Raw genomic sequence first — 18994 nt, 5'->3', positions numbered from 1 at the left:
AGGCCTGCTCAAAGATGTTTACGCCACAACACTATTTCTAAAGAAAATAAAAACTGGTAGATACCGCCATCTTGCTCTCTCTTCATCTGAGTGAACCACTTTGAGAATCTAATGAAAGCACAGACTTCCGAAGAAATACAGAACACAGTATTTTCCTACACATTTGGTGGATGTCAAGGACCTTGTGAAGTTCACAGATCTTACGGGGTTCAACATGTCATGTAAGTTCCCTGTAAACCCTCAATAGCCTGAGCCTCTCTCTAGAACCTTAGGAAACCGATGAGCAGAATAGTAATCTTAGGAGCCTGACAGGGAAATATGAGTCAGATGTTGGCAAACTACAGTCCATGTGCCAAATCCAGCCTCTACCTATTCTTGTAAATAAAGTTTTATTGGAACACAGCTGCGCTCATTCCTTTACCTATTGTCTACGGCTATTTCGGTGCCAATGGCAGAGTCTGATGTTGTAACAGAGACCATATGGCCCACAAAGCTGGAAATACTGACTATCCCCTTCACAGAAAAAGGTTGCCAACTTCTGCTCTAAACGATGAATGAAAGACCACACTTTTTCAAAGGGAGGCTTGTAGTGTAGAAAATGGACAAATACCCTGCCAGGAAAGCCATCATCTTGAACTTTTTAAGACTAGGAGAAGCAAAGAAAGAACATCTGCCAGCTGAAATTCCCGGTGAAATCGCAAGCTGCTTCGGTACAGTCTGCGGTGCTATCTATAGGCACCTACCACTCAGGGGAACAAAATCTCTTCTTGGGGGAGATAAGTAAAGGATAATGATTAAATGCGACTATCAATTGTGGGAGCATAAGAATTAGTCAAAAGGCCTGTCATCAAACAATGGTGGGACAGGAGTTCAGGGACACCCTGTATAGCAAAAGAAGAGTGTGGGAAGGAGGGCTTCCCGGAAAACCCCTGAAGGAAACGAGGGAAGCAACAGTGACATGAGCAAGTGGTTTTGCAAGAGGGACACTTTACAGGTGACACACTAGGAAAACAACACTACAATTCAAGGACTGCACTTGATAAAGTGAGAAGCTGAAAGTTTCAAAATAATCCATCCCTTTAGTCACGTCAGACTCACATTATCCAGGTCCTTCCTCAGTGCAATCTTGCTGGTCACCAGCTCGTGGGCTAAGTCATCATTTTCCTGTTCCAACCTCATGTTAGCTTCTTGTAGACGCCGGTTCTCCCGCTGAAGGGTGGAAAGAAACCAGTTACAGACATGTAAAAATCAGATGGAGATGACAATTTCTCAGGGCTAACCCTCAAAACTCATTTCTGAGTCCTATGGAAATCATGGGAGGAGTGGCCGGTCCTCATGTGCTAGCAAGCGATAACTTCTTCTTTTCGTCTCCGATGAGAAATATTTAACTGGTTCCAGTGACCTTGTCAAGCAGCTACTTCTGATTAACCATGACGAAAGGCCACTGAACTGTGACAACCTACGCAGCTGGTTGAAAGCATAACAGATCTTGCTTTTCCATTTGCAAATTCAAACTGAAACCTGAACCTAGAAACAGTGGATCTGAATTTTTAAAAAGAACTCAGCAAAGCTAGTTACAGGCATGATTATAGGAAATGAAAGGCTGAAAGCGCTTCACATCGACCCAAGCCATTAACAAACGAACCTCGAATCGCTCGAGAGGGTCTTCTTGTTGGGCCTGCTGTTCCCTCATGGTGTGATACTCCTTTTCATATTTTTTCAACTTCTTCTGACTAATCTGTAGGATAAACCACAGCACAAATTAAAAAGTATCAGAAAGTGGCAGTTGTCTCAGGGCCCACGCTGACTTGGGCATCTCCAGTCACTATGGAAGTGGTGCTGCCCCTCCAACCTGAGCTCTGAGTCCTGCTGTCCCTGACCGTCCCCCTCCCCCTCCCCCTTGTCTTCACACCAGCACTGCTGCAAGGTGCTTTCAGTCTGTGACCTCAGGGTACCTCAACAAGATAAGGTATTATCATCCTTCTTTTACAAGCAACTTAACGGAGGGTTTAATTAAGGAGGTTATGTAATTTGACCAAGGTCACTGAGTTAAGGACTGGCAGACTGGGATTGGAGCCCAGGCAGCTAAACGCCATGCAAAGTCCAAGCTGTACTCACCTCACTATCCTACCACCTATCACTTTCCCTCTCTACTAGCTCCTTCTGTGCTATCAAATAGACACAATTCTCTCTGCCCTTAAAAACACCATTCTACTGACCACTCTACTTAGCTGCTCTTCTGCCATCAAACTACTGTCCTCTTGCTCTCAAGCTGCTCCTTACCAGCCACGGCAAACCACAGGTGTGCACAATTCACTCGCCGTGCTTCATGGCCTCTCTTTAATCTAAATCTAGCTTCTGCTCTGACTACTTTATAGAAAGTGCTCTCTTGAAGGTCACTAGTAGTTTCTTTTTCACTCCATCCAGTGGGTCCTAACTCTCCCCAACTAGACTTCAAAATTCCTGCCTTTCATTCTTTAACATGACCAAATGACTCTTCTTCCCTCCAGGAAATCATCTCTCTCTCTATTCTCCTGTCTCTCCTTCTACCTAAACAGCCCCCCCACCCCACCTTACAGGCTAGCCTCTTTTTTTCTTCAATCTAAACATTACCAAGGGCATCCCTTCAAGGGCATCTTGAAGGGATCAAAACTCTTACTCTTTTTGATTTCTTTCTCTAAACCACTAACCCATTCCCTTTGGTATTTTTTAAATTACGCTTTTAAATACTTTGAAATATAAGAAATAGAGAAGTGCTAAAATCAGTATGTGCAACATAATGACTGATTATAAAGCTAACACACATTCCTTCCCGAGGCTTTAATATAATCCACACAGCACTGCTGGCTCACAAGTCTTTCAGACCCCAGCTCTGGGGAATTAAGAATCTCAGAGCTGGGCTATCTAACTTCCTTATTTAATAGGCAAAGAAACGGAGACCTCGAAAGGGCTAGGACAGCCCCAAGTGTGCAGCATCTCCAGTCGCCTGTTCCATGATTCCCCTTCCATCTCACTGGAGCTGCCTGCTCTTGCCTCCCAATGACTCTCTGGATGCTGCCCTTGTCAGATGTTTACAGGTCTGCCTCAATCACAGCTTACTCCTGAGTCTGGCTACTGCCTGTGGGCAGGCAGCCAGGAAAATAACACTATGCCCTGGCTGCCATCTTTAGAGAGATGCCCATTAAACACTTGGGGTGAGGCCACAAGCTAGAGAGTGACAACTTTAAAGCCAGATCTTCTGCGGTTTAAGGCCAATGCGAGGGTAAATGTTTGTGTACATAAGTGATTCACGAAGAAAGCACCTAAATAAAACACTGGGGTGATCAGTAAATTTATAAACAATCCTAACAGATCAATAGTAGAGGAACAGACAATAAATGAGGCCTGTGGGCAGAAAACACTCCCTCCCAGAGTTCTCCGGACTCAGTCTGGGTAACTGACAAGGGAGCACAGTGGTTAGGAGGCACCCCCCCCCCCCCCAAGAGTTGACACCAAATCCTACAAAACCTTCTCATAAATCTCCAGGATTCTTCAATTTCTCATTCTCATGCTGGAGTAAGGAAGAGCTACCATCAAGCCCCATAAACATGTATTATAAAAGGCTATACAAAATAATTACTTCTACATTTCCTTATCCCTTAAGATAAAGGCCTCATTATCAGAGTCAAAGGGCTGACTGGGCCTCAGCACTGTAACGGCATTACTGGACACTGAGTACCTGAGAGATACCAGACCCTTTACATATGCTATCTCATCTGGTTCTGACATTCTCATGATAGGATACAGGCATTTCTTTATGTACTTCCCACATTTTCCAAATTCTCTGCCTTGAGCATGATGTATTTTTTATAATTAGGTGAACAAAATAGGGGCACCTGGGTGGCTCAGTCAAAGCATCTGCCTTCAGCTCAGGTCTTGATCCTGGGGTCCTGGGATTGAGCCCTGTATCGGGCTCCCTACTCAGCGGGGAGCTTGCTTCTCCCTCTCCCTCTGCCCTTCCCCCTGGCTCATGTTCTCTCTCTTGCTCATTCACTCTTTCTCCCTCTCAATTAAATAAATAAAATCTTTTAAAAAAGAAACAAAATAAATGCTGTTTAAAAATAATTCTCTTAATTATTCTGGACTTCTCTAAGAGCTCTTCTTGCTCACTTCTCTAGATGGTGGTCCCCACCTGTGCTTCTGAGTCAGTCCTCAGGGGTCACCCCTTAGGACTGGATACAAACAGAGCTCCACCATCTTCCTCACTGGTCCAGAGTTCTGACTTCACCAGCTCTGGCTTGCTTTGCCATTTCTCATCCCCACTTGTTCCTGGTCTCCCCCTTTCTTCACCACCCTACCCCCAACCCCCACCACAGACAAAAGATAAGTAAAACCAACACTGCTTATAATGGGTTCACAGCTGATCCTGACTTTTGGAGAATGGGTGGCTGTATACCAGAGCCAACTAATTCAGGCTTCCTCTGAGGAATGGACCCCTTGAAAAGGAAGATGCCTGATACCCAAATGGGGAACCAACAGGTACCAGCTGCAAAAGCCACGATTCCAGTCTCCTTATTAGGCGGCACCCCAGAGAGACCAGCACCTCTCAGCCTGTCTGGACCATTATCAGTGCCTTTCCCAGGTCAGAACTGTCTTACTCATCGTCATCCCCTGCCACGCACAAAGAGACTGCCCACAAATGCTTGTTAAATTAATGAGAAAGGACCCCCTCTTCTTTGCATCAACCTTTCTCCTGAACAGAAATGGCAACCACAGTGAACATCTAGCACAAGCCTGGTCCCCTGCCTGGACAAGCCCACACCTGCTTCACTCCTCTTCACCTTTCAGAACTGAGCTCTAACATCACTTTAGTGCACCCTTCCCTGGCACCCTCTTCCCCCATCGGGACAGGTCTTCGTTATATATTCTCATAACATCAAGTCAATTCCTTCATGGCATCTGTCCAAGTTCACAATTATTTATTTATGTGCTTACTTGATTGTCTGTCTTCCCACTGGGAAACAGGCCACATCTGTTTTGCTTACCCCGTATCTCCAGTACCCAGCTCAATGCCTGGAACATAACTGGAACTCAATAATCAGATGCTGAACAAATCAAAGCCAATGGCCTTCCTTTTAACCTAATAAGGATGCAGCAGGACATTTATTTATCCAACAGTTGAGCAGTGTTCCTTGTGAGGCATTGGTGATACAAAGTTGTACGCAGAACAATACGCAAGCTCCACAAAGGTAGGGACTTTTATTTACTATAAAATTCCTAATGCCTCACAGACCGCAAGGATGAAAATACTCAATGAACAGACACAGTCCCCACTCTTAAAAGTCTAAGGTTCATTCTATCTGTCTCTTACTTACACCAGTAACATTTTAATTGAATTTAGGAAGCAGGGAAGCTATAGACTCAGCCCCAGAGCTCTGAATCATACCCGCTATTAGTGGACTCCTAGCAGGAGGCTGTGAAAGCCACAGCTTCACACACAGAGGTATTTTTGCCCTCAAAGAAGGTTAATTTTGAAATTTGTTCCGTTTAAATGTACTTTCAGGGGGGAAAAATTCTAATATAATTTCCTGGGATAAGACTATGTTTGTAATTTAGGTAAAACCAATTTTACATCCCACTGCAATTAATACATTGTTTTTTAACACTGTTAGAGACAGTACTGTTTTCAAAGTCTCCTGAAAGCCATGGTTCCCATAAAAAGTACTGTCCCTGTAAAAGAGCACAGAAGCCAGGGCGTGTGGGTGGCTCAGTCGGTTAAACATCTGCTTTCAGTTCAGGTCATGGTCCCGGGGTCCTGGGATCGAGCCCTGCATCGGGCTCCCTGCTCAGTGGGGAGCCTGCTTCTCCCCCTGATTCGTGCACCTGCACGCTCTCGCGAGCTCTGTCTCAAACAAATAAATAAAATCTTAAGGAAAAAAAACCCCAAAAGAGCACAGAAGCCAACTCTGCCCCAACCCTACACCAGCAATAAAGCATTCTGCGTACCATTTCAGAGGACTCATGAGCTCCCTGAGGCCACCCATAGTCCCCAGTTGAAAACCCTGAATTAGAGAGAAGGTGGAGACTTGGGCCATGCCAGCTTGAAATTTTGGTAGAAGTACATATTTAATCCCAAACACCTCTTTTTCAGTCACTCGTCATTTATCTGTCACAGGAATTGGAGAATGCTCTCTCTTAAAACATGTGCTATCTGCCCCAGGAGAGCTGGTACCTGATCTGGTAGAAAAAGTGAGAGAGTGGCCACTGACATGGGTGGAAGGGATGAGGGACAGTCTGTCACGGAGAGCTTGGGCTTTGTGGGTGGATGGACCCAGGCTGGAGCCCTGGTCCTGCCATTGACTCACTCCGTCACTGAGGGTGAGCTGCCTTACTCAGCCTCAGGTTCCTTGTCTGAGAAAATTCCAACAGTCCTTATGAGGACTACTGTTAGAAGGATTGCATGATATAAAACATCAAGAGCTCAGAAAAAAAAAAAGAGCTCAGAAGAGCGCCTAGCACATGAGGTCTTTTTTAGTAAAAAGGGCAGTTATTATGTGTTATTATTAATATCTACATTCTTGTCCTGATTCAGTGTTACCCTCTGAACACGTGCTGCAAGCAATGAGCCATTTAAACAAGTCAGTTTAACACAGGAGAGCAGGAAATAGGCTGTGGACAGGAAATGGGAGCTGATTTCCAAGTCTGGCTTCAGAAACTGTTGCTAAGGTGGGAATCCCCACGGGGCTGCAGTCACAGGTAGTCCAGGAAAGGCAGGAGGTTGAATGTTATTAGCAGCTCTACGTGGCAGGTGTGAGGTACACTGTGTAGGTGAGTGGGTGGGTATGAAGATGTCTGGTACATTGAGGAGATCTTGAACCCAAAGTCCTCACTGCTAAATAAAGAAATCTGACACAAGGCCATCTTCCTTTCTTCGAATGCTTATGGCACGGACTTCACTTTTTATTTACTGATTTAAAAACCTGAGATTTACATAGGACTTTCAAGATAACAAGATACCTCTATACCTACTATTTTATTTAATCCCCAAAATAACTGTCTGAGATCACCTCATTTTACCAGATGGGGAATCAAGGCCTAGATAGGTAAAGTGACATGTCGCAAGCCAAGAAAGGACCCAGTCTGTTAGGTGGCAAGCACAGCACAAGAACACAGATCTGGGGTGATTCTTGTTTCCCATCCACCTCTGTAGTATGTTTGACACTGAGCACAGTTCTTGGCACGTAAGAAAATCTACAAATGTTTGTTGCAATGAACAGACTTAAGGAAACTAGATGTCTGGGCAGAGGAGGTCAAAACAGGGCAGGCAAATGAGCATGGATGAGGATGATGACAACGGTCATCAGCAGAGCATTGGCGATCTTGAAGGCATCATCTGACGTCTCTCTCTACAACCCTGCTGTGTTAACCAACCTTGGGTCACACAGCAGAGGCAGAGCCAGGATGAGAGCCAAGGTCCGTGGGACTCCAAGGCCTGCACTCGTAACCACTTGAAACAAATCAACATTCTATTTAATTTCTGAGCCCTTTTATTTAATTTGTTCAAATAGTTCAAGCTCAAACTCCCTCAAAGATCACCAAATAGAATTAGGCATTCTGGTTCTACCATCCGAGTATTTTTCTAAAATGCAAGTAGCAAATTAGCAGCAGAGAACCCAAACACAGATAAGAACCAAGAGAGACCAGCTTATTAAAATAAAATAAGAAGGTAGTGGGCACTGCTACCCTTGTGACAACCAGCAAAATTTAAAGTTCACTGCAGAGAAAGAGAGCTCTCAATCAGAAGTTTCCTTACGAAATTCAATCTAAAAGGTAGAAAACAAGCACAGAAGTAAAACTATAGCCTGGTCTAGTCATAAGGAAAACTGAACTTAGCTAAACTTAGCTACAACTGAGCTAAACTGACAGAGACTGAGCTTACCCACCATTACAAGACAAACATCACCAAAAATACAAATGGCTCCTGTCCCATTCATTCAATCCCTCATTTATAGGATGGTACACTGACGGTAAGCATTAACTTTACAGTCTGAAATTCCTGGGATCTAACTCCAGCTCCATCACTTACTAACTGTATACCTTTTGGGAGTTTTCTTCAATTTTCTAAGCTTCAGTATATGTATCTGTAAAATGGCCTCATATGATCACTGTGAGGATTAAGTCACTATGTGCAGACACTATGCAGGATTCTGTGAACACATTAAGAAACAACACTGATGGGGACACACCTGGGTGGCTCAGTCGGTTAAGTGTCTGCCTTTGGCTTGGGTCATGATCCTGGGGTCTTGGGTTCAAGCCCCACATTGGGCCCCCTGTCCAGTGGGGAGTCTGTTTCTCCCTCTCCCTCTCCCTCTGCTGCTACCCCTGCTTGTGCTCTCTCTCCCTGACAAATAAAATATTAAAAACAAAAAGCAAAAAACACTGATGAAGCCACTGCAATCATAGAGCTTAAAATCCTAACACACACTAATATACAAATGATCTGAGCAGAGAATGAAGTCCAAACTACTACTGCTTTTAGCTCCTGAATAAAAATATCCCCCAAGGGCAAATATCCCCAAATGCCAGAGTTTTCTGTTTCTCCAAACAGCAAATGGTTAGGATTACATTAATTTGGAGATGCTGCTATTTGATTTCTGTAATATCTTGTTCTACAAGTAGTTTGAAGTCTTGCACATTCACTTTAAGTTTGAAATAACACATTCCAATGAAGCAATCAATGGTTCAGAAGATCCATTTCACCTCAGGCAGGATTTCAGAGTGAAAGGGTCAAGTTTTCATTCAGGTTTGTTCTAAGAAACCCACCAGCCATCTCTATTATGGCTCCTACTTCTTCTGAACTAGCCTTACGTATCTGACTTGCTCTCCAACATCTCTGTGTAGACATAAAAAACCAGTTGCTTTCATATTTCTTGAATCAAAAAAATTTAAGATCTACAAATTAATTTTTTCCCTATTTTCTCCCTCTAAACATGATGCATGGCCCAGTTATGAGTATGAAAGGGTTGTGGAGATCCTAGGACCATTCATAATCTCCTGGAACAATCTATTTAAAGTGAAATTCCTGGGGTGCCTGGCTGGTTCAGTTGGTGAAGCATGGGACTTTTGATCGTAGGGTTGTGGGTTTGAAACCCCACGTTGGCTGTAGAGATTACTCAAAAATAAAATATTTAAAAAAAAAGTGAAATTCCTTCTAGATCTTCTATCAGAAGTGGAAACGATCTTTCTATCTCAAGACAATGACCCATTAAGGGAGAGCAACTCAATGGACAGCTCAATGAATTCTGATGTATGCTGTTAAATTTGAGATTAAGAGCAGAGGATCTAAGACTCTTTAAAAGTAAATAAAATATTTCAGTTCCATAATAAAAGTAAGGAGCAAGAGCGAGAAGGGGAGAAGTAAAAGGACTGAAAAGAGAGAAACAAAAAAAGAGGAAAGTAAAGACTGACACAGAGAAAGATTTACAGAGAAAAGGAAGACACACAGGCAGAGAGAGGAATACAGACCTTTTTGAGCAACACACCCATCTGGTGGCCACTGCAGATACTGCCACAACAAACTTAATTCCTGCTGCACTTCTGCAATGAGAAGAGGCCACACAAGGGCAAGGAAAGCTTTGGGAATGTGGAGTCAGAGGGCCTGAGTTCCACTAGGGTTCCCAATACTGCCCAGCTAGATCCAGGTGGGTAAGTCACCTGACTTCTACAGTCTCAGCTGCCACAATTGACGTGCCCTGCATACCTCCCAGGGCACTGCGGGGAAGAAATGAGATATCCATAAAAACTATACAAACACTGGAAATTACAACATCTCAACTGTTAAAACACAACAACAACAAAAGTAGGTAACTGTTTCCTCAACTGGCATGTGAGGCAAAGTATTCCCAATTCCCACCCTAGTCAGGAAGTACAACTGAGAAAACCAAGCCACAATATTTAAGAAATTAAGAAATAATGGAATGGGATTTCAATGAGTTACAAAGCCAATGTTTCCTTTCTAAATTCTACACCAGGAAGTTCAAAAGCTAGTTTCCAAACCATTCACAAAGCAAGAATCAATCCCCTTTTCCATGGTCGAGAGGGGGCTCCAAACCCACAGAGGATCACATCCCGTGGAAGGAGGAACGCCCACCTGATGCAGTCCACGTGACGCAGGGCTCATCACTGAGCCTGCCGGTGAGCTTCTTGATTTTTGAGCCAACAAATTATCACTGTGACTGAGGTTCTTCGCCAATAATGGGCTCAACTATTGCCTATATTTCTCTTAAAAATTGTTGGCATTAATATACCTACCAGAATACAAGTAGCCATCACTAAGTACACTAATCCCACCTTTTAGGAGAACAATTTCATTCTCATGTCCTGTTCAATACGCAGGCTTTCCACACTGTGAGTTAATTTTAAGAAAAATTACTATCTTTCTCACCCAAAACCATGTGCAAGTAGGGGGAATCATCCAAAGTGTACCCCAGCCATGCAGAGTTCTCCAGGGCCAGAAGGAATTATGTATCTAAGCACAAAATATGGGTGCGGTGCAGCCTTGTCTACCTTAACTCCTTGAAAGCACAGGCAAAAAAAAGAAAGAAAGAGAGAGAGAGAGAGAGAGAGAGAAAGAAAGAAAGAAAGAAAGAAAGAAATTAGACACCTTCAATCTGACTATGGATATAAAGGATCCATATATTATTAACGTGTTTCAAGCTACTGAAAATCCAAAAGGTAAAACCTTCCGCTGAAAGCTATTTTAAGCCTTCCCCAAAGCCATGTTAACTCTCCAACTCTTCTTCATAAGAGAACACTTGATAGAAACTCAGCAGCATATTCATTTAATTCACTCATTCAACTAATTTTTATATGCGAAATCCTGTTCTTACGCTGGGGATATGGCAGTAAATGAGATCAGGTCTCCTCTCCCGCAGGCTTCGTTTGGGGAGGGAGCAGGCAGACAATAATCAAACATATAAAATAATGTTAAGTAACAGTAAGTGATATGAGGAAATAAGCAGGGCAAAGAGATCAGGGTGTAAAGTGTTGAAGGAGCTGCTACTTTAGACATGGTAATTAGAGAAGGCCTCTCTGATGGCATGATGGCTGAGCTCTTATTAAGACTCACTGAGGTGGCAGTGACACCACACGGGCACTGAGAAGAACATGGTGGGTGGAGAGACCAGCCAGTGCAGAGGCCTGAGGCGTGAACATGCTCAGCATGTTTGAGAACAGCAAGAAGGCCAGGTTGTCTGAAGAGGAAGGTGTAAGGGGGAAGAGGAGGAGGAGGCGAAATCAGAGAGATTGTCAGAGGTCAGACGGTAAAGCACCTTGTAGGCCAGGACAAACTCTTGAGTTTCATTCGAAGATAAGAAGCCATTAGAGTTTTAAGAAAGGAAGAGATGGGATTAAAAAAGAAAACCACTGAGGGACCTCAGTGGCTCAGTCCGTTGAGCATCTGACTCTTGGTTTCGGCTCAGGTCATGATCTCAGGGTCCTGGGATCAAGCCCAGCATTGTCACCAGCTCTGTGCTCAGTGGAGGGTCTGCTTCTTTCCCTCTCCCTCTGCCCCTCTCCCCTGCGTGCGCACGCTCTCTCTCTCTCTCATGAATAAATCTTTAAAAAAAAAAAAAAAAAAGGAAAAGGAAACTATTGTGGAAACAGGAAGACATGGAGTCCACTGGAACATTCCAGAAGACAAGTGACAATGACGGTTACACTAGGGTGTTAGAAGGGGCAAAAGCAATCAGATTCAGGGTGTACTGTGAAAACAGGGCTGAGATGGAGGACCAAGATGTGGTGTGAGAGAGAAGTAGGTATCGAGAATAAGCAAGAGTTTTGGCCCGAACAACCAAGTTCCAGGAACTTAAGATGGGACACTGAGAAAGGAGGTTCTGGAAGGGAAAAAATCATCAGCAACTCTTACGTGAACCAGGCTGAAGTGGAGAGTGACTCAGAGAACCTCAGAGTTCACCTGGTTCTGTGCTCTGTGCACAAACCCACCATCCGTGAAAATGTTTCTAAAAAGTGTGCATCTGATATCTGCTTGAAAAACCAGGAGGCGCCTGGGTGGCTCAGCTGGTTAAGCACCTGCTTTCAGCTCAGGTCAGGATCCCGTGACCCTGGGATGGCGTTCCGCCTTGGGCTCCTTGCTCGGCGGGGAGCCTGCTTCTCCCTCTGTCGCTTCCCCTGCTTATGTTCTCTCTCTCAAATAAACAAATAAAATCTTAAAAAAAAAAAAAAAAAAAAAAAAAAAAAGAAAGGAAAGAAAGAAAGAAGAGAAAAGAAAAGAAAAAGAAAAAAGAAAAACCAGAGAGGGAATAACCATAGTAAGAGCCATCATTTCTTGAACCCTTACTAATTACCAGGCATCATGGTAAGCACTATACACAGTGTAGTTAACCCTCACACATGACAGCGCTTAACCACAGTACCTGGCACATGGGAAAATACTAAATCTTACACAGAGTACTTGTGAAGTATGTAACATTTTAAGTTGAACAATAACTTTAATAATTATTTCACTAATTAGAGTCTCTTTCTTTTTCAAATCCTTGATTCAATTTATACTAGGATTTCTATTGCTTCTCAAGCTTAATAGGTAGGTAGTTTTAGCACTTCCTTCCCCCTTTCACAAAGAGGGAAGGCATTCCAAGGTCCTAACTTTACACAGAGATTCCAGGTTCGGCTACCTCCGAAGGCCCAAAATCATGTTGCATGTCTTCGTGAACATTAAAACCCTGGTTCCTACACCTAGGGTTCCACATCCCCTGGGATGCTGTGTTACCACTTCACACACACTAGCTTTGAGCTACTGTGATTTAGGTGCTGGTAATTTCTCTTTTTTCTTTCAAGTTCAACCAGGTATTTGCTACCTTCAAGTGCTTAGAGAAGGGTGGTCTGAGTTAGCTTCGTCTGACATATAACCAGAACTGGAGGTCCACTATTGTTTTACATGTGAGGAAATTGTGCCTTCAATAGGTAAAGTAACTTTGAACTCAGAGCTCTCTGATTCCAAGTCCGTGCACTGGTTAGTAGGTAACGAAGTTTCTTCTGCTCACATTACAACATGAATACAAGGAGATGCTACATTTTTTTTACCTTAAAAAATTATACAAATCATAAATGCCATTGGAAGTGATAAAAACGAGTTTCCTTAACTAATTATTATTTTCATTTTAGGGAATTTCTGACCATAACCACAAATATGGAAAGTTGAAGGACAACACAGTGGAAATCATGAAACCTGAGTCTTGCCACTGCTTAGCTGTATGACCCTAGGAGCTACAGCCTACAGTGTTTTCTGGGTCTTCCAAATGAGAATACCTTCCCTAGAGTCCAAAGGCTGGGATTTGAACAACGAGATTTAATGCACAGGATATATAATATGTAAGAAAATATTTGGAAAAAAATTCTGTGATACAAACATCATTATTAGTAATGTATTACAAATGTTCACAATTTGATCAGGAATGGTGAGACATGAACTAAACAAAAGAATATAAATTAATGTAAATATTATTTTACCTTCATGCTGCAAGCTAATTCCATTAGTTTTTTTGCATTTTCTTCTGAGCGGTATCTCTTAGGAAGCTGAACTCTGAAGAACTTCAAGGCACCTTCAAAGTCTGTCAACAGCAAGTCATCCTTAGAAGTCTTGAAGAAAGAAAGAAAACACAACCATGTACAGGACAAGTTCTTTGCTATGAAGATGCACAAGAAGCATTTTAAAACACCAGCACCTTTACAATCCCCAGAAGATACTTCTCAGCCAATGCCTGAGCCACTGTCAGAGCCTGGGCTACTACCCGGTGGCTGCTTAGAAGGAGATCAAGACCAAGATACTTCGAGTGCTGGACAGGGCATGTCACTCAATTTACAAATAAATGTGTACCTTTAATAATCCAAGGGCGACATTAAAAATAACACTTATTCCCTAAAAGAGAAAACACAAAAAGAAGATTTTCAGTGATTATATCTGGACTAGTCAGCTGTCTGTCCCCAGAATGCCCCACAATTTTAAAGAAAGTATAAAAACTTAACTAAGTAAAGAAATGGAATACTTTGAAAATACCTTGGAAAATAATTACAGGTCCTCTACTGAAAAACAGCTTAAATCAGACCCAGTCTCCCATTCTTCTGAACTTTTTTAGCCCTGTTCTCACATTCAACAAGAACGAACGCTTTTCCACAGTATTCTCTGCTTCCCAACCAAAGCATCTGAGCCATAAAACTGATCTTTCAGGAAATAACTGCAGGTGGCCTTCTCCCCTATCCTGTGGACCCCGCTCCAAACACAGCAGCAGTCACTCTGTGAGCCCTCCATCCCGAAACAGAACATGCTCAGGGCTCCCATAAATCAAAGCTAACCGTTCTGGGAGTGCTAGGGGCAAAGGAAAGATAAGGGGAGGCACAAAGACCTGTTAAATTCTTTAAGTTCCTGGACCTCGGTTTCTATAACTAGTACTCTCCCCCAAGGGTTTTCTGAGCTAATTAGCAGAAAAGTTCACTTAAATTACTTAGCATGCCACCAGGCCTGTGGTAACTACTTAAAACAAATGATTGTTTATAATGCTGAGAAACTATAAAACTTAAAGGTTTGAGACTATGGTATACCCAAAGAATGAGATACTTGGCAGAAGGTAAGAATAATACTGTACTAGGTATCAGTGTTTCTGACAGTGTTTTAAACTGTTTAGAAGGTACAAATGCATTAATGGATTTTGTATGCCCTGAAAATGGCATAATTAAACATAAAGAAGGATGGTATAGATGTGTTTCTATAAGTGTTCAAGTATATGAAATGAAAAGAGGTTATCAAATAGCATATGTGGCAGAATATTTTAAAATATATACTTATAGAAACATAATATACATTATTACATAATACCCCATATGAAAAAAGTTATTCTGTATAGAAATAACAAATGTACATAAATAAACACAAAAAAAGGCTGAAAAAATATACACCAAAATGTTAAGAGTTACTCTCTAGAGTGGGATTAAAGTTTTTCCAGTTTCTATAATAAACATATATTATTTTTGAAATTTTTTTTCTTTTTTTTTTTTTAAAAGATTTTTTAATTTATTTGACACAGAGACAGCCAGTGAGAGAGACAGCCAGTGAGAGAGAGACAAGCACGGGGAGTGGGAGAGGAAGAAGCAGGCTCCCAGCAGAGGAGCCTGATGTGGGGCTCGATCCCAGAACGCCAGGATCACGCCCTGAGCCGAAGGCAGACACTTAACGACTGTGCTACCCAGGCGCCCCTGAAATTATTTTTTTCTTAAATAATTTTTCTTATACCTCAAAACTATGCTGTGGCAAAGACTGTTATGTATTCTGATACTTTTTTTTGTTGTTGTTTTAGTAACAGACCCTCTAGTTTTTAGCAAATTCCTACCCAGATTTTTAAAAAACTCTCCTTTGTGGCTAGATGTGGTCAGGTACCTAAGTTCTGGCCAATAAGAGATAAGTGAAATTTTGGGTGGAACCTTTAGGAAGTCTCTTTTAAAGAGGGGACACATCTTCCCCTGTCCCCTGACCCTCTACAGGGAAGGCAGTTTACTGCCAAGCTTCTGGCTTCTTTCACATGAGAGAGAAATGAACCTCTAATTTTATTTAGTCATTGTTATTTTGGGTTTCTTCAATAAATGCGCCAAACCTAATAGTAATACAAATGTGTAGTAGTGGGTTGTCTGTCTGTTTTTTAGCAGAGAACACCTTTAACAAAACACGATCATTAGCTTTAGCCCAAGGAAGAGTTACTTAAATCTAGATTTTTGAGCACAAAAATAAAATTAAGAAGAAATTCTATTTTAATGGACCTGACACAGGAGGATACTGAAAACAAGAGCCAAAGTGCTGTGGCCACTGATACATACCTCACATAACAGCAGATCAATGATATGGAAGACCATGTAGAGAGGGAATTTTGCAGTGAAAAGCGTAAGAAACCACTGGGAGGCATACATGTGCGCTTCAAGGCTTATATCCAGGAAGTGGTTGTACAGGTCAGGGATATATTCCTGAAATAGCAAACTAATTAGTATTGGGCACATACGCAGCTGTTCAACTCCCACTTGGGAGGCTTATAAATCTGCCAGGAATAGGCCAAAAAAGTCACATATTTGTGCTTTCCTACAAACCTCCACTGTGCTCAGAAGTACACGTTATCCAGTATTAAACTGACACTTGGCTCCCTTTTCCAGCCCACAAACTAGCTCTAAAGAGGAATCCCCAAGATGGTGACAAATATTTGGGATGATAGTTTTTCTTTCCAAGTTATGAAATGTTTGGGGAAGTTTGTTTCACTTTTATTATGATATTCCTAACCAGTCAGCTTCAGAGCCTTGGCAGATATTTCCTGACTTAGTTTCTTATGTTAAAGGCCCCTACAAAGTCACCTGATCTTTTGGGTGTTTATGAGACTGAAAACCTACCTCACACCCATCAGGTTCACACCTTATTAACCTTGGCATCGTGATCACATAGTGAAAAATGAAAAACATCAAAGCCGTCCTTAACCCTGGATGGCCTAAGGCACTCACCACTGCTCCTTGGCACCAGTTCATCAACCTGGTCCTCCCAAGTCCTGCACTCTTAGTGGCAAATGCAAGCTGGTTTCTCTTTTTACCTGCATGAGGCGCTCCAACTGGTAAAATTTGCAATGTAAATCTTCAAAGTTTTGCTTGAAAAGTTCCCTGAGACCATAGTCAAACATGATCTTGACCAGAACACTGAAGGCCTGTTCTTCAGGCATCTGTAACAGATAGGGAATGGGGTGGGGATGGAGGTGGGGATCACAAAACATATATACAGAAGTTTTCTCAGTATGTTAAATTCATCCTTCCACTTCTACATAAATACTAGGAAATTTTAGTGATAGGTAGTTGTGTTTTACGACATTCATTCACTCAACCAAGAGATATTAATGATGCCTATTCTGTGTCAGATACTGTTCCTATCCTCAAGAGGTTTCCCATATAGTTAGTATACAGTAAGTATGAATTAGGTAGAATTCATATTCACAATTACCTATGAATTAGATAGAAAGATCAGTGGGGATACAAGAACAAGAAAGCCCGAGTCCACCTGAGGGAGCCAAGAATAGGCTTTGTAGGACCAGATCTGAACTGAGTAGCAACAGGCTGAGACACAAGGACAGGTTTCATCTTTCTCAAATCAGGACACCTTAATTAAACCATTTTACCTCCTTATTTGCTATTTTTTTTTCTAGTAAAAATGTTTTTTTTCCTCATTGTTACAAACATGGCCAGTTACAACAGAACCTTAAATATTCTAAGGTTTAACCGTAATGTTCAAAGTACTATGTAATGTTTATGGTAATACTTAAAATACTACAAAACCCCCCACTTTACTTCTATTTACAGATGTTACCCATTTATAATAATACCTACATCTTCCATAGCTTTGTGGAAAAAATATTTCCCTGAGAACCTGGCAAAATGTCTAGTTTTCAAAATAGAAAAAAAGTACTGGAAACATTATTTAAGGCTTGGTATGACTGTAGCAAGGCTTCAAAATGTCAAGAAGGTGGGCGGGCTTTTGTGGAACAAGGGGATGGAGGTGGACTGAACACAGACATCACTGAGAATAAAGCAGAGCTAAAGAACAAATCAGATTAAGTAATAAAGGAGAAAAGCCCAGCAAATTACTTCTGGACAAGTAAGGGCACTTGGAGCAAAGGACCAGATTTCAGAGGTCTCTATCATGGAAGACAATTTCACAGTTTCTTCCACAGGCTGAGGGACACTTGGTCTGCCCCAGAGTGGCATTTCTGATGTCAGGTAGCACATCTGCTTTTCCTTTGAAATAAGCATTCATCTTAACACAAAGGCAAGCAAGCACAGAGTTCAAACCAAAACACTGTGGATTTGTTTGGGAAACCCATTTTAAAAGGGTTGTAATACTTAAATGGGGACAAATGTTCTTGGACTGAAGCTGAGAACAAAGACAAACCACACGAGCCTGAGAGACTCTGAGATATAGTCTCATGAAAACAACAAAATGTTAAAACTTCACCTCTTGATGGATGTTAATTAGCTTGACTGTGGTAATCATTTCACAATGTATAGCATATCAACTCATCAAATTATACACCACACACACGCACATTTTTATCTATTATACCTCAATAAAGCTGAGGGGAAAACCTGACCCTTTTATTAATGTCATAGCTTTATCATATTTTTACATGCTTACTAGTATCAATAAGCTAGGTTCTCAAAGAAAGAAGATACAAAGTGGTTTTGGTTTTACTTGTATTACAACCTATACAGAATGGCTTAAAACTCTTCAAAAGCTCCCCCTTGTTTAGGGAAACAAATTCCAAACTCCTTGAGCTGGCCTCTCCAGCTCCCTCCCCATCCCCCATCACAGGTAATGCTTTAGTCACACAGCCCAGCTTCCAGTTCCTTCCATAGGCCAAGTTTTCCCCATTTCGGTGCTTCTACAGGTTGTACTATTTCCTTTGCTGGGAGTGCTCTACTCTCCACTCTTGCTTTTAAAACAGTTTTCTTATTTTCATAATAATGTTAGCTTAAAAAAGTTAAATGATACAAGTACAAAAGAGAATGGATATCCTTTCTCATTTTTCAGCATTCACCTTAAAGGTTATCTCCCCAGAGAAGCCTGTGATATAAATAAACCTCCTTTGTTATAATCTTGCATCCAACTTTTTACTATACGTTCATGTCGCCATTGAGGTAATGACATACTTCCGTGACTTTCTGCTTCAGCCAGTCAGCTTCGCTAGCTCTGTATCCACAAAGACTGGGACAATGTCTCCTTCTTTCACTCCTGACCTCTAGCATCTACGGTGCTAAAGATGGAGGTGCCCACAAACCCTCTGCTAACATCACCTGTGTGGTGTTTTTGCCGAGCATTTTAATCATGAGGATATGATCAGACACATCAAGAATGTGGAATATTTTACCAAACAATTTGCTTGAATTTTTTAAGACTCTCAATGGCATAAAGCACAAGAAAGGCAAG

At 41.9% G+C, this 18994-nt stretch overlaps 1 protein-coding gene across 3 annotated transcripts in view; it reads right to left on the bottom strand.

Annotated features, from left to right (window-relative positions):
- The window catches only part of RABGAP1 (RAB GTPase activating protein 1), a 159714-nt gene that overhangs the window by 14996 nt on the left and 125724 nt on the right, over nucleotides 1–18994 (bottom strand). For all 3 annotated transcript variants that reach the window (XM_040631851.1, XM_040631852.1, XM_040631853.1), the window contains 6 exons: nucleotides 16614–16739; nucleotides 15862–16005; nucleotides 13874–13915; nucleotides 13507–13635; nucleotides 1646–1738; nucleotides 1099–1209 (listed from right to left, as the gene is read on the bottom strand). In XM_040631851.1, the coding sequence (XP_040487785.1) occupies nucleotides 1099–1209; nucleotides 1646–1738; nucleotides 13507–13635; nucleotides 13874–13915; nucleotides 15862–16005; nucleotides 16614–16739 (645 nt within the window). The remainder of the gene's footprint in view (nucleotides 1–1098; nucleotides 1210–1645; nucleotides 1739–13506; nucleotides 13636–13873; nucleotides 13916–15861; nucleotides 16006–16613; nucleotides 16740–18994) is intronic.

The sequence above is a fragment of the Ursus maritimus genome, unplaced genomic scaffold (genome assembly GCF_017311325.1).
Source record: "Ursus maritimus isolate PB19 unplaced genomic scaffold, ASM1731132v1 scaffold_17, whole genome shotgun sequence".
NCBI classification, from domain to species: domain Eukaryota; kingdom Metazoa; phylum Chordata; class Mammalia; order Carnivora; family Ursidae; genus Ursus; species Ursus maritimus.
The sequence above is the reverse complement of the archived record's forward strand: the minus strand, read 5'-3'. Positions and strand labels throughout refer to the sequence as shown.